Source organism: Capsaspora owczarzaki, assembly GCF_000151315.2.
Source record: "Capsaspora owczarzaki ATCC 30864 unplaced genomic scaffold supercont2.9, whole genome shotgun sequence".
NCBI classification, from domain to species: Eukaryota; class Filasterea; order Ministeriida; family Capsasporidae; genus Capsaspora; species Capsaspora owczarzaki.
In genome coordinates, this window is record NW_011887300.1 from 1,123,857 (window position 1) to 1,138,605 (window position 14,749).

At 54.2% G+C, this 14,749-nt stretch overlaps 4 protein-coding genes across 4 annotated transcripts; 2 read left to right on the forward strand and 2 right to left on the reverse strand.

Annotated features, from left to right (window-relative positions):
- Positions 1-62: 62 nt before the first annotated feature.
- CAOG_05731 (hypothetical protein) lies at positions 63-4,242 on the reverse strand. The gene has a single exon (XM_004346354.2). The coding sequence runs from the start codon at positions 4,138-4,140 to the stop codon at positions 376-378; it is 3,765 nt and encodes a 1,254-aa protein (XP_004346404.1). The 5' UTR covers positions 4,141-4,242; the 3' UTR covers positions 63-375.
- A 1,084-nt stretch (positions 4,243-5,326) lies between these two features.
- On the forward strand, positions 5,327-5,695 carry CAOG_05732 (hypothetical protein; the record flags this gene model as incomplete). The annotated part of the gene is made up of 1 exon (XM_004346355.1): positions 5,327-5,695. The coding sequence occupies one exon, from the start codon at positions 5,327-5,329 to the stop codon at positions 5,693-5,695; it is 369 nt and encodes a 122-aa protein (XP_004346405.1).
- A 992-nt stretch (positions 5,696-6,687) lies between these two features.
- CAOG_05733 (tyrosine-protein kinase transforming protein Fes) lies at positions 6,688-10,977 on the reverse strand (the record flags this gene model as incomplete). Its single annotated transcript, XM_004346356.1, has 20 exons — positions 6,688-6,929; positions 7,002-7,077; positions 7,142-7,955; positions 8,027-8,360; positions 8,436-8,605; positions 8,665-8,736; positions 8,802-8,873; positions 8,938-9,009; positions 9,074-9,145; positions 9,211-9,282; positions 9,348-9,419; positions 9,487-9,558; positions 9,632-9,869; positions 9,941-10,110; positions 10,172-10,243; positions 10,309-10,380; positions 10,457-10,528; positions 10,596-10,667; positions 10,739-10,810; positions 10,895-10,977. 20 exons carry the CDS (start codon positions 10,975-10,977, stop codon positions 6,688-6,690), a joined length of 2,991 nt encoding a protein of 996 aa, XP_004346406.1.
- Positions 10,978-11,178: 201 nt separating this feature from the next.
- On the forward strand, positions 11,179-13,770 carry CAOG_08910 (hypothetical protein; the record flags this gene model as incomplete). Its single annotated transcript, XM_011272270.1, has 1 exon — positions 11,179-13,770. One exon carries the CDS (start codon positions 11,179-11,181, stop codon positions 13,768-13,770), a length of 2,592 nt encoding a protein of 863 aa, XP_011270572.1.
- Positions 13,771-14,749: the final 979 nt, after the last annotated feature.

The window sequence follows — 14,749 nt, forward strand, 5'->3', positions numbered from 1 at the left end:
TTTGCTCCATCCAAAGATCGAGAATGGGTACAAAGTATCTCGAAAAACACACAATGAATGTACTGTTGATGACGATCAGTCTAGGTTGCATCGTGAATACAAAAGCCTTACTGAGGAAAGGTTTATCCCGAAGATAAGCAGAAGGACGGCAAGTGAACATTGTCAACAAATCGGAACAAAAAAAAAAAAACACATGCAAAACATACAAAACTACGAGCGTATAGTATCAACAAACCGACAAAACCAAAAGCAAAAATGAACGAAAAGAGCAAGTTCAACGTAACTAGCATTGCCCAAGAGGGGGCAAGGAGAAGCAAGTGAAAAACAAACGCGGAACAGCAAAACGTCATCCACCAACCAGACATCTGGCTGGCCTCAGGCGCCAAGACGCTCGCGCTTGGCTGGTGCGCCTCCAACCCACCCACCGGCGGGGCTAGCATCGGTTGGATCGTCTTCGGAAATTTCACGCTTGAGAGCGCCGCGACCGCCATGGAACGCAGTAGCAGCAGACGCGTGGTATGAATGAAGAGCACTACCATCCTGACTCGGATAAGGCACAGGCGCTGGTATAGCGAAATGCTGCAAACGGGACTCGGGGCCGGCGTCACTGTTGTTGATGTGGGTCGGGCTGATGCTCTCCTGGGCAGCTCGCAATTGGGGATGACCGCCGTAGGCTGATGAGCCGCTGTTGCCGCTGTCCGCTTCCATAACAAGAGAGCTGCCTGACGAGGCTGATTTCTGAGGCATGGGTTGCCCATCTTCAAAGACGAAGGCAAATTGCGACGAGTCCGTGTTGAGGAGGTAGTGGTCGTCAAAGTAGCACACCAACCGCAGGTTGGACGAAGAATCCGCCAGCGTCACCTTGCGCATACCAAATGGACGCTCTGTTTTGCTTCTGCGACGTGTACCGGCATTCGCAGCGGTGTCGGTAACTGTCTCGACCTCGCGGTACAACATGAGACGGCCACCTGGGTGGAGCGAGTCACCCCACTTGATGTTGTCCGTCCAACGCTGCAAGCGAGATTCCTCGCAATCGTACACGTAGCCCTGGCCAGGGAAAATTTGAATGGCGCGAGCACGCTCCTTGCATCGCCGCACGTTGTGAGTTGCGCAATACTCGAGGACACGCTGGGCCATCTGCTCGTCCCGAATCCAGCCAAAGAAGGACACGTATTGGTTGTAGACATGGTCTTGGTGGCCGGGCAGTCGAAGTACGGCGTTGTCAACACCAAAGCAGCTCACGGACTGGCCGTGGATCCGGTCGCCTTGGCCCGAAGGCGCGCTAATAGTTTGCATGGACGGTTCGATGGCCGGCATGGATTCGGTCGCCGCCATAACCGCCCGGTGAGCAGCGGCAGCGTCGGCGGCATACTTTGAATCCAAATTCACGTGTCCGCTAAAGGGCGCTGGTGTCCCGTTGCGCGAGGAGAAGGCATACCGCGCAACTTGGGTCGTTTTCGAGTTGATGACCTCGAGCTGACCGGCAGCAGCCGAACCTGGCTGACTCGGCCCAGTGCCAAGTTTGGTGGGCTGGCATATGGTCGCTCTGATGGAGACTGGGAGCTTGGCAGAGGACAGGTCCTCTTTCGGGGAGGGCTTCCGTGCCATCCCTGCAGAATCCGCCCGAGACTTGGTGCCACCACTACTGCTGCTACTACTAGAGGCTGCGGGCACGGCGCCAAAGCCAGAGCTTGGGAGGTGATGACCAGTGTTTGTTCCAGTCGACGCCGCATGACCAGCGGGATGTCCCAGTCCTGACAAGTGCAACTGCTGGGACTGTTGCTGCGCCTGTGGTAGCTGGTGCTGCTGGTGCTGCTGGTGCTGCTGGTGCTGCTGGTGCTGCTGGTGCTGCTGGTGCTGCTGGTGCTGATGATGCTGCAACATGTGCAATGGCTGCTGTTGCGGCGCCTGTTGTTGGTTGCCAAAATGAGAATAAAAAGCCTGCGACGGCTGCTGCTGTTGCCCCGGCTGTTGTTGGTGCTGTAATTGTTGCTGTAATTGTTGCTGTAGTTGGTGTTGCTGAAGTTGGTGTTGTTGTAGTTGGTGTTGTTGTTGTTGTTGTTGTTGTTGTTGTTGCTGCTGCTGCTGCTGCTCCTGCTGCTGTTGTTGCTGGAATGGCAGTGGAGAGGAAGGCGGAAGCAGGTAGGTGGTTTGGTTGTTTTGTTGCATCCATGTTTGCACTTGCGGGGAAAGCAGCATGCTGAGCTGTTGTTGTTGTTGTTGTTGTTGTTGTTGCTGCTGCTGCGGCTGCTGCTGCTGCTGTGGCTGCTGTGGCTGCAGCGAATGCTGGAGTTGCTGCTGCTGAAAGTACAGCTGCTGCTGCTGCTGCGGCTGCATGTGCTGAAGGGCAGGAGAATGGCCTCCGAACGACTGCGGCTGCATGGGGCCCGCATGGCCGACCTGGTACGGCGACGGAGCCGAATCGGAGCCTGTTGGGTTTGAGTCGCTCGGAGTCATAACAACCGGAGGCAGGGACGAACTGCTGGCGGTCAGCAAGGAGACATCTGGCAGCGAAGTTGACGAGGACGAGCCGATATAGGGCATGCTCGTGTTGCTCCCAGACTGGTTCATTGCAAACAGCTCCGTTTTGATGGCCTGAAACGATGTTGAGCTGGTGGTACGAGCACTTGAGGGGAAGAAGGCGCCGCTCATGAGCGCTCGCGGGCTTTGTTGCGGCCAGAGCTGGCTGATCGACGCCAACCCTGACTGACCTTGCTGAGTTTGCTGGCCTGGCTGGCCTGGCTGGCTTGGTTGACCGTAGTGCACGCGCCCGGCACCGTTAGGAAAGTCGGATGCGCCATTCCCGTTGAGAGCATTTCCTCCAGAGTTGACTGCCGAGTTGATTGTCGGGACTCCACTCCCAGACGAGAAGCTGCTAAAGCTTGGTCCTGACGCAAAGTTGTTTGCGGTGATCATGACTTGGGCACTGTTGAAGGACAGGCCTCCGCCTGCGAGTGGATTGATGATACCAGCGGTGGTAGTAGCGGGCATCGGCTTGACACTGTTCGGATTGACGTTTGTGAGAATGGGGCTTCCAATGATCGCGCCAGGACCTCCCATTGCAGGACCACCAGCGCCGTTCTGAGCATGACCCATCAGCGTCGTCGTCGTAGTCACTGGCAGCGAGACCGACCACGACGTTCCCAGTCCAATGCTCGCGTCACGTCCATACGGCCCAGCAGCGGCAGAGGCAGCATTCACATTAACGTTGGCAGCATTCGCAGCATTCGTCGCACTTGTAGTCGTCGTCGTCATGGTAGTCATGGCCGTCGTCGTCGGAGGGATAGGTGTTGGGGAGTGGTTGCTTGTATTCCCGCCAGCGTACTGCTGCTGCTGCTGCTGCTGTTGTTGTTGTTGTTGTAGTTGTTGCTGTTGCTGAATCTGCTGCAATGCAGGCTGGTGAAGTGGGCTGCCAGTGTAAGGCGGTTGTCGTTGCTGTGGCTGCTGTATGGCAATGGCGTTTGCATACCCGCCGACATACATTGGCTGCTGCTGTTGCTGCTGCTGCTGCTGCTGATATGGATGCTGCTGATACGGAAGCTGCTGGTATGGCGAGTGCTGCTGCTGCTGTTGATGGTGCTGCTGGTGCTGGTGCTGGTGCTGTGGATGCTGGTGCTGTGGATGCTGGGGAAGGGCGAGCGCAGCAGCAGCATTAGCAACCGCAGTCGCAGCCGTCGCAGCAGCCGTCGCAGCGTCGAACGGAAGGTGGCCGTCGCTCGGGGCCACTGCTGCGACCACTGCTCCCGTCGACATTGTTGACGGCGCCGTGTTGGCTGAGGACAGACTGGTCGTGTATGGCAGCTCTGCGAGATTGGCTGCCGTCAAGCCGAGCGAGCGAACCATCCGCCCTCGCCCTGCTGCTCCTGCGACGCCGCTGCTGCTGCTGCTGCCGCCACTGCCGCCATCGAACGCACTGCTGCTGTTGCTGTTGCTGTTGCTCATGCTGTGGCTGCTGTTGCTGGTCGTCAGTCCGGCAGCAGCAGTAGCAGTTGAAGCAGCTGTTGCAGCAACACTTTCGACTCCTCCTCCTCCTCCTCCTCCGCCTGCGAATCCGCCGCTGCCGCCGCCACCGCTGCCGCTGCCGCCGCTGCTTCTTCGCTCTGTCGCTGAGCCGCCCGAACTCGAACCAGAGCCGAACATTTTGTTGCTTGTTCAACTGATTTGTGTTTGTAACTAACTGAAAAAAAAAAAATCAAAAAAAAAATCAAAAAATTGGATTTTTGTTGTTTTTGGCTTTTTTTGAAATAATGAAAAAGAAAAAAAAAAAAAAAAGGATTGAAAAAAATAAGAAAAACACACGAAATGAAAAGGAAAAAAAATGGCGGGAAAACAAGAAAACGAAAGTCAAACAGAAGGAAAAGAAGGGGAAGGAAAAGGAAAAGGAAAGGAAAGAAAGGGAAACGAAGGAAGTCGAGTTGAAAAGGGGAGAAAGGAAAGAGGAGGCTGAGAAGAAGGGCGTGATCCAGCGAAACATAAGAGAGAGAGTCAGTTCAAAGAGGTGATGCGTACAGGAGCGCGCGTGCGTCTCGCGTCCTGGGGAGGAAGAGAGTGCGCGCGTGATGGAGAGATGAAGACAAAGAGACGAGGGAAGTGGGGCGAGCGAGCGAGCGATGGGAAGGAAGGGCGGCAGCGATCGCGCAAAAAAGAGAGAGTGACTCACTCGTTCGATTGGATTGAAGCAGCACCGAGAGCGGGGAAGGAGGGAGAACCGACTGCGTGCAGCAGCGCGCGCTTGTTCACAGGTGTGAGTGAGGCAACAGTCAGCGGCTTGGCTCGTTGAAGCGGAGGAGGGAGACGGACGAGCGAGCGAGCGAGCTGAGTGGAATGGAGCTCGATCTCGCTTGAATGGATCGGGACCCAAACCCAAATCCAATCATCTTGCAAACTGCTCCAGTCGGAGGCACTCGCCAACAGAGTCATACACACTCATAGAGAGAGAGAGAGAGAGAGAGAGAGAGAGAGAAAGAGATGCAGACACAGAGCTGTGAGGCAAGAAGAACAATCGTCGATCAGATTTTGGCTTGGAATCCAGCGGAAATTCGAATCGCAGCGCTCTCGTTGCAAGGGGTCAGTCATTCATCCGCTATGGTGATTTCGGGCTTTTGTACTGCATTACGAAGTTGAGGCGCTGGTTGGAAATCATTCACAGGTCTGCTTACTTGCTGGCTGGGAAACAAAAGCTCAGAAACATTTGCCGAGCAGTGCGTGTTCGTCCTTCCATTCATTTCTGACCATCAACATTATCTTCAGGATCTTGTTGGTCCTGATTTCTGAGAATCTGCTTCTCAGTCCTTTCTTCTTTTGACCAAAACAAGAGTTCTGAATCATGAATCACGAACAAGTGCAGCACCAACTGGCCGAGGCGTCCGACACGCTCGACTCACTCCATGAGCGACTGCAACTGGCGCTGAAGCAGAGCTCGGTCGATGTCATTCGCAAGGCGCGCGAGACGACATCGCAGCGGCTTGAGCAGGAGCGGGAGCGGCACTCCAACCCGACTCGCAGCGCCGCTCCTCTGCACCCGAGTGGGCAGCCAGTCGCACACAGGCCACCAAGTCATAACAGCAGCAGCAGCAGCAGTGGCTGTGGCTGTGGCTGGACCGGTCTCGTCCTCGGAGCAGCCGTCATTGCTGGCGTTGTGGCGTACTACGCTGCTCTCGTCACTGTCGAAGAGCGCACCGTGGTCCCCATCTAACCAAAAGCCCCAAAGTGGAGATGCCGTGCATAAGCTGAGTCCAAGTCCAAGTCAAGGCTGCACGTATTGGAAAAAGATTCGCCAGGATGACCATCAGGATTTTGACTACTTGCACAAGTGTTGAGCATCGACGTGCTCGTGTGGATTCAATGGTCGCCAGACAAGGCGCAGCCCAAGAAAAGCAGGCACAGGTTCGAGATTGGACATGTAGGACAGTAGTTGTCCTTGTTGACTGCTCTTTGCCGCATTTTCAAGAAGTCTGCACGTCAAAATCTGGTTGCTCGCGCTCCTGCGACGCTCTCGTGCCGTTTTTCTCAGTTGGCGAATGAGCATGCATGCATCCTTTGCCTGTTGTGCTTGTGTGCAGTTGCCTCTGGCTCACACACCTCTTGGCCAGCCAAGACTTACCAGAGACCCGTTCCCCTTTTGTTCCAGCGATCTCAAATGCAGTGATCTCAAATAAACCAGGGTCAGTCAGTGCTGTTCTGTTGAAGCCATGTCACTTGGTGTTGATACGAACAAAGAAAATGCTGGCGAAGCACGCATTGCCCAATAAATGAATGTGGAAAAAGTGGTTTGTTGGACAACAACAACATGAGACCGAGCTTCGCAGATTTCTGAGCAGCAGTGCTAAATGTGAGGGTGAATAAAAACTCGAACTGCTCTTCTGAGATTGCTCAGTTGCAGTGCCGAGGCTCAAAACGCTCCATCTTTCATTGAGTGTGACTTTTCACGACCCGCGCGCGTTGGATGATCGCGCTCTCAGCTCTCAGCCAAAAGCAAACAACAATCCAACACTGCCATGTCGACTGCAGAATAGAACACAGACTTGTTTTGCTGGAAGGAACAGGCAAGAAAATGTTGTTTTCAAAACAACCACGGCACGAAGCAAACTAACATTGCACCACAATGGCGATGGGCTGGTTGTGACTCCTTCGGCAACTGCTTCTACAAGCCAAATCAAAGGGCAGAACAGCAGGTGCAGATCGCATTCACAGCATTGCCCCAAAGTCGCGAATCGTAGTCCCATCCTCGAAGGTGTTCAAAGCTTTGACCAGCTGCGAAAAGCTTGGCCGCAATTCCGGCTTCGCGTTCCAGCAGCTGAGCATGAGGTTGAAGAGGTCGGCGGTGCAGTGCTCCGGCATGGGCAGTCGGCCACCGGCCTCAACGTGAGCCAGCGTTTCACGTCCTTCCATTTTGTCGTACGGCGTTGCGCCGTAACTACAGCATTCCCCTGCAACCAAGCATCGCCGTCATTGAGCACAATCTGTTGGCTCGCGCCATTGCGATAGAGCCTTTCACTTACAGGCTGTTACGCCAAACGACCAAACATCGGACATGGTCGAGAACTTGCGAAAGGTCATTGTTTCCGGCGCCATCCACTACAATCACAAACACAATCAGAATCACATACTACCAGCAGTGGAGCCATCTGACTCGACCCACCTTCACAGGAAGCTTGCCACGAGTCTGCATGCGATAATAATCCTGCTCGTCGGTCAGCTCGCGAGAAAGCCCGAAATCGGCAATCTTGACCACCATTCCCTGCCCCACGAGACAGTTGCGTGCGGCGAGGTCGCGGTGTACAAAGTGGAGCGTGCCCAGGTACTCCATGCCGAGTGCAATCTGGCGAATGGCATGCACCTGCTCGTTCTCTGTCCACTCGAACGACTGCTTTTTGGACTTTTGCAGCAGCGTGCGCAAATCGCCGTACTGCACAAACTCAAGCAGAACGAGGTGCGGCTCTGACTCGACAAGAGCCGCAAGCAGACGCACGACATTCGGATGCACAAACGGAGCCATCAACTTGGCCTCGCTCTCAAAGTCCTTGCGGGATTTCTCGTCAGCATTGGACTTGAGCGACTTGACTGCAACTTGAATGGTTTCGGTTGCTGCAGGCCCAAGCAAGTTTTGAGCTCGCGGGGGCAGCACGCTGAACGGCACTTGACCCAGCGCCACATCGCCAAAGTTCCCGCTGGCAAGGTGTTTCACAATGGTCAAACCTTCACGAACGCGACGAGAATTGCTGCCAGCAACATACGGGCTTTCATTGTCGTAGAATTCCTCTGTAAAGGGCGACGAGAAATCTTCGTACAAAGGCTCCGGCTGCTTTTGGCCGACCGTGGCGACGCCCTCCACTTTCGTGGCGAAGGCTGGGACGTCCTCCACTTTGCGAGACTCGGGCGCACGGGGAAGTGGAGTAGTGGTCAGTTCAACAGCTTCTTGATAGATTGGATCGGTAGAGTTCTTCTTAGCACAGCTGCACGTTGCATGCGCCGACGTCGCAACACGATGAATCCCACTCCAAAAATCGCAACAACCACAACAGACACCACAGCAGCAGCGATGGCAGCCGCTGGAGATGAAGATGAGTCTTGCGAGCCGCCACCGCCGTGTTGTGCAATAGAGGATGCAACAGATGCAGCAGACGCCGATGCTGTTGAAGCAGCAGAAGCGGAGAGCGCTGAGGTAGCGGAAACAACCGACGCAATTGAGGAGGCCGATTGTAGGGACGCGACTGAAGCGATCGAAGCGAGCGGAAAGCACGATCCACTCAGGATGCCATATCCTTCGTAGCACTGAGTGCACACAGAAGATGAAGTGCAGGACAGGCAATTGACCTCGCAACACGAGCTGTTCCCAAAGGCAAAGCAGGTGGCGCAAACTGTATCGCACGCTGCAATCCGAATGTCAGTGATGTGATCTCGTCCGAGAATTGCAGGCCACGTCGCAAACTTACGGTACGGCTGGGACGCACTGCCGTACGTGCTGGGCGGAGCGACAGTGTGTCCATCAAAGGTAAAGTTGTTGGGGGCCAGATACGGGAACGAAACCGACAACCACAAGCCATTTTGCAGGCCCTGAAACAGACCGGGCGGCAGAGTTGTGAGGGGGTTGTCATTCAAAACCCTGCAAATAGGACAAAGTAAGAAGCAAATCGAATCCGTGCAATGAGAGTAAATACTAACAATCTCGTCAGCGCAGTCAGACCAGTGAAGGTGTTTGTAGCAATACTGGCGAGTCTGTTGCTGGCTAGATCCCTAGAGATAGAATCGCAAACGAGTGAGCCATTCGTACTGGATTCCTCACGCCCTTGCTTGCTTACAATGAATTCAGCTTGGTCAGGCCTGTGAATGCGTCGGTCGGAATGCTGGTGAATAGGTTGTGGTCTAGGTACCTTCATAGCGAGCCGAAAAAAGTGAGCCGCGTGTGTGTGGATCTTCATGTTGTTGTTTGCTTACAATCCTGTCAGAAGAGGCAGGCCTGCAAATGCGTTGGCAGGAATGTTGGAGATGTGGTTGCCCGAAAGAGAGCTACAGATGAAGTCGCAAGCGGTGAGCCGTCTGCGCACGATTCTTCATGTCTTTGCTTGCGTACAATGAATTCAGCTTGGTCAGGCCTGTGAATGCGTCGGTCGGAATGCTAGTGAACAAATTGCTGTCTAGATATCTACATAGCGAGTCGCCAAAAAGTGAGCCGCGTGTGTGTGGATCTTCATGTCGTTGTTTGCTTACAATCCCGTCAGAAAAGGCAGGCCTGTGAAATCGGTTGCAGAAATGTTGGTGAGCCGATTGCTGCCAAGCCACCTGCAAATAGAGTCAAAAACAAGTGAGGAGGTTGAACACGGCTCTTCATGTCTTTGCTTGCTAACATGACATTCAGCCCAGTGAGCTCTGTGAGCGCGTTGACGGGAATGCTGGTGAGCTCGTTTGCGCTAATATCCCTATCATACATATGGAGTCGCAAACGAGTGAGCCGTTGGTGGGTTCTTCATGGTTTGCCGGGCTTACAGGTAAAGCAATGCAGACAGGCCTGTAAATGCGTTGGCAGGAATGCTGGAGATCAGGTTGCTCTGCAGGTACCTATCGACCGCAGACCAATGATGAGGGGACAAAGCTTCATTCAATTCAAGGTCAACTTGACGGCAACGCTTACAGCTCTGTTGTGTCGACTGGGATTCCGCTTGGAATGGCATTGAGGGATTTGCCACTGCAATCGACTAGAGTTCCCGTGCATGTGCACACGCCGCCAGTGCCACAAGCAAGCGGAGCACATGATCCACCCGTCAAGCCGTAACCCTCATAGCACTGAGTGCACACAGCGGATGAACTGCACGCCAGACAATTGATTCCGCAACACGAACTGTTCCCAGCGGCATGGCAGGTGGCACAGGCTGTATCGCACACTGCAGAACACATGTCAGTGAAACGATCACCTTGTGATTGCAGACATATCGAAACTTACTGTATGGAGTGTCTGCACTGCCGTAGGTGCTAGGCGGAGCGACAGTATTGCTACCAAAGGTAAAGTTGTTGGGGCTCAGGTATTGGTTCACATCAGACAAATACAGGCCATTTTGCAATCCCTTGAACAGACCAGGCGGCAAAGTGGTGACAGGATTGAAATTCAAAGCCCTGCAAATACCGTAAAGTCAGAGGAGAATTGAATGCGCGCATTCACAGAGTGCTTGCTTACAATCGGGTCAATGCAGTCAGGCCTGTGAATGCGTTTGCAGAAATGCTAGTGATCTGGTTGTAAGATAAATATCTATATCACGTCGCAAACGAATGAGCCGGATGTGTGCAATTCTTCATACATTTGATTGTGCTTACAGGGTAGTCAGCGCAGTCAGGCCTGTGAATGTGTTTGCGGAAATGCTGGTGATCTGGTTGCTGTCCAAATTCCTGCAAAATAGGAAAATAGTGTCGCAATCGAGTGAGCTGTTTTTGTGCGAGATTCCTCTGGTCTTTGCGTGCTTACATTTGTGTCAGCGCGCTCAGCCCTGAGAAGGCGTTTGCGGCAATACTGGTCAGCGGGTTGGTGGAGAGAGATCTGCAGGATACGAGTCGCAAATGAGTCAGCCGTCTGAGTTCGATTCCTCCTGTTTGTGCTTGCGTACATGAATTGCAGCGCAGTCAGGCCGGTGAATGAGTTTGCGGGAATGCTGGCGAGCTGGTTGGTATGCAAATATCTAAAGATCGAGAGACTCGAACGAGTGAGCGGCCGCGAGGGTTCGATTCTTCATGTCTTTTGCTGGCTTACAATGTAGTCAGCGCAGTCAGGCCCGTGAATGAAGATGCAGAGATGCTACTGATCTCGTTGCCTCGCAGATCCCTATCGAACGTGCTCCCATCAGAAGGATGATGCTTCAATTCAACTTGTGCTCAACAGCAACACGTACAAGATGGTTGTGGTGACTGGGATTCCGGTTGGAATGGTCGGGAGAGCGTGACCAGCGCAATCGACAGTAGTTCCCGTGCAATCGCATTCGGTGCAGGCATCGACGGCCTGTGCCAGCTGGACGTGATGGACGACGCCGCATAGAGGGGGGTCGCCTGAATATGAACAAAAAGTGTTCGCTGGACTACATTAGGGTTTTCCGTTTGAATATGAACACACTGGTATTTGCGTCACAAGTCGACTTCGTGGTCTCTGATCTGCTCCCCAGTTTGAATTTATAATAAAGTCATTCTTTTTTATCGATGGCGGGTGCATCCGAGGCGGCAACTCGGTGTCTCGCGTGGCTGCAGGCAGTGAAGGCTGCGCCCGAAGGAGAAAAGCACAATGTTGCCGTCGCAGTCGCTCTCAAGCTTGTCTACCAAGACTCTGTGACCCTTCAAGGGGGCGAAATCTATCGCCCTACAGGCTGGACAACACGGGCCATAGCCGCGCGGCTGGCGGAACAGGGCTATCAGTGCGGTCACACCACAGTTCATGGTTGGAAAACGAAACACGCGAATTCAGCCGAGTGGATTCGTTCCAGCCCGCTCGATCAGGTGCTCCAGCTCGTCAAGGAGAGCCCATCGTGCGGAGGACAGAGCATTTTCACTGAAGATGAACTGGAGTACTGTATCCGGCTGCTGGAGGGGTTTGCCCGGGCTGGGCAGTGTCTCAACCAGAAGCAGGCGGGCGCTTATCTTGTGAAACTCTCACGCCTCCCGCGCATGTCGGGCGCCCCGCGTCGCCAGTTCGCCGGCAGTCTGCCGAGCCATGAATGGTGGAATGCCTTTCTGCGCGATGCTCGCGGGCGCCTAGCCATCCGCAAGGGTCGAACGCTGGAGCTCACCAGGATTGCCGCTTTACAAGCTGAAACACTCGATTGCCTCCCCGGACTTTTGAAACAGCTGTTCGATGAGCATCCGCTTCTTGTGGAGGAGCCCGGTCGGATTTCCAACATGGACGAGACAGAAATCACGACCCGTTTTTTTGCGGGTCGTGTCATTTGCACTCCCTCGTCAGACACGCGTTCTGCGGTCGTTCAAGGGGGGCACCAGCATTCACTCGGGGCGCACATCACGGGCGTTTTCACCATCTGCACTGATGGCTCATCCCCGCCCTTGCCTATGATCATCTTCTCGAAAAACAACAAGATACGCAGCGCGACAGCAGATGTGGGTGACAATAAGGCTGTATTTGAAGTCTCGCCAAACGGCTACATGACAAAAGAGCTGTTTCACAAGTACCTCTCGTCCTGGGAAGAAGCCATGCGTGCAAAGTACACAACAGGGCCATTGCTTCTCGTCATGGATGGGTCGTCGACGCACCAGCTGTCGGCTGACGTGCTTGCGCGCTTTCTGGAAAGCGACATCCACGTCCTTGTCCTACCCGCGCACACAAGCACTGAATCGCAGCCGCTGGACCGCACGGTGTTTGGATTCTTCAAAACCACTTTGCAAACCCTTTACAAGCAGGCGATTGAGTCCAAGGCGTTCGAGAACGACGACAAGATGAGAGTTCATTGCGCCCTGCTCGCTTGGGACAGGGTGATGAGAAGAAAGCGATGCATCCGGGCAGGATTTCGACTGACTGGCATCTGGCCGCTTGATGAGACGCTCTACAAGTCGTGGATACTGAATCCAACCCCTCCTGCATCGGAACTCGAGCTGGACCTGCTTGATACAGATTCAACTCCGACCGCCCCGCTTCCATCCCTGGATCGACAGAACACTCCTCCGGTGATCGATTCAGCCGTCATTACGCCTGTTCTCACTCGGAGCAAGTCCTCGTCCCGTTCCTCCGACGCGGAGGCCTCCACCTCCAGCACTCCGTCAGCGTCCGGGTCGCCCTCGTTTGTACAGTCCGTCTCGCAGCTGGTTGCCATCCAAGATATTTCTAGCGTGGCCCTCAGCAACATCTCTACCTCACCTCTCGAGAAGGACAAGCGATACATCGAGCATGAGGCCTTCGGGGCAATCCGCAAACTTACAGGAGTTACGCTCACGTTCCAAGATGTCGTCACGACGGTCAAGTTTTCTCTCTCACTGCCGGCACATCCTACGCACAAGGCTAAACCGGCTCCGGCCTACATTGCGACGACACCTGAAAGGCTGCAGTCGACCCTGGCGAAGGAGGCCGCCGCGGCGGAGAAGGAGCGCAAAGAAAGCCGACTGTTGCCTGCCCGCTTGGAATACCAATCAAGGGTTGCCGCGTACGAAAACGAAAAGCAAAGGTTGATCACGGCTATCGCAGCGTTGGATGCGCAGCTTCGTGAGCTTCAAACACAGACGGTAAATCCGTTGCAGCAGATGACCATTGACAACACTCAGCTTCAACGCCAACTGACAGAGATTCAACTCAGCCAGCTCAAGCAGCCGAAACGTGGCTATGGTGGTCGCAAAACAACGTCACACCTGGGTCCCAAGACGGCGTCGCGGTCGAAGAGGCTGTCGCGCAGCGCAGAGCCAGTGAGAACTGCTGCAGCACAGGACAGCTCCTCTGAAGATTCGGACCGCGAAGACGACGAGGATCAGAGCGACTGGGACTCCGACGATTCCAGACTAGGTCAAGTGCGGCGGACTGGCACACAGAGCGAGAGCGACGTGGAGTTTGATCTCAGCCCGGCTGAAAAGCGGAATATGGCGGAAAATGTTCGCCTGCGTCCAATGCGCCGAGCCCGCGAGCAGGCACCCGATCATGATGATGATGCACCCGGTCGTATTTCGCAACGAGCGCGCCTCGATAGTCCCGATCAGGCTGTGCAGGCGCCTCCCGCGCTGGTGGATCTGTCGCACCGGCCAAATCACCTTGGCTTTGTCCCCGCGATGTTCCCGTCCCAACACCTGTTCATCCAATAAACATACATGTTGCATACATCAATTTCTGCATAACGGAAGGGACTTCGGACTCGCCTATCCAAAGTGCCGCCGTATGGCTGTTTGGCTGGGTTGAGCCTCCATCGGGCCCTGCGGCCACCCCTGCGCGATTCTGTCCCGCTTCTTGCCAGAAATAGGAAGATCTAACTCGATAACATAGGCACCGGTGAGAGATGGTCCGCCTGGATGAGTATGGTCGCGACCAGAGAGGCCGTCCGCCTGAATATGAACAAGCGTAATGGTCGTCCAGCAAAATGAGCGAAACTGCCACGCGATACCCTACCAACCCATCGCCCGCCGCCGACCTCTCCGTCGCACCTATATATTAAAAGAGTGTGTCGAGTACTTTAATGTCAAAAACTCGGGCGGCACTCGAATAGCCAGCAACTTTTATTTTGTTCATATTCAGGCGACCCCCCTCTAGCAGCAAAAGCAGCCGTAAGGCAAATCCTGTGGTTGTCATCTGTTGAGCAGAGACATTTACAAGGTGAGCCCGCAGCTTATCAACAAACACTCGCCCGCAACGTCGCAGTGCTGAACTCTAGTGAAACTTGTACGTGTCGATAGTGTGTATAGGTTTGTGTGAGGTGTATGCTGATGGCTTCAAGCCTCGTCCCACCTGCTGGCTCCATTCCCACAAGATCAGACTCTGCAACTCAGCGCGCTACCCGTCTGCCCTCTCCCCGCGCTCCCTTTCTGATCACCTCCACTGTCTCCCATTGACATGTTGCGCCTTCACGAGAGCAGTGAGCAAGCGACGACTCATCAGAACTCTGTGTTTTCTGCTGTTTTTTTTTTTTTTTTGAATTAATTGCGAATTTCCGCTGCTCCTTTGTCGCTCTGTCACTGCTCCTTCTGCTTTGACTTGATCAGCGTGGTGCAACAGAGCACATTCAGAGGATCCGAGTGAAGGAGAGGAGACAGAGCGAGAGAAGTGAGAAAGGGTTGCCATGCAATAATT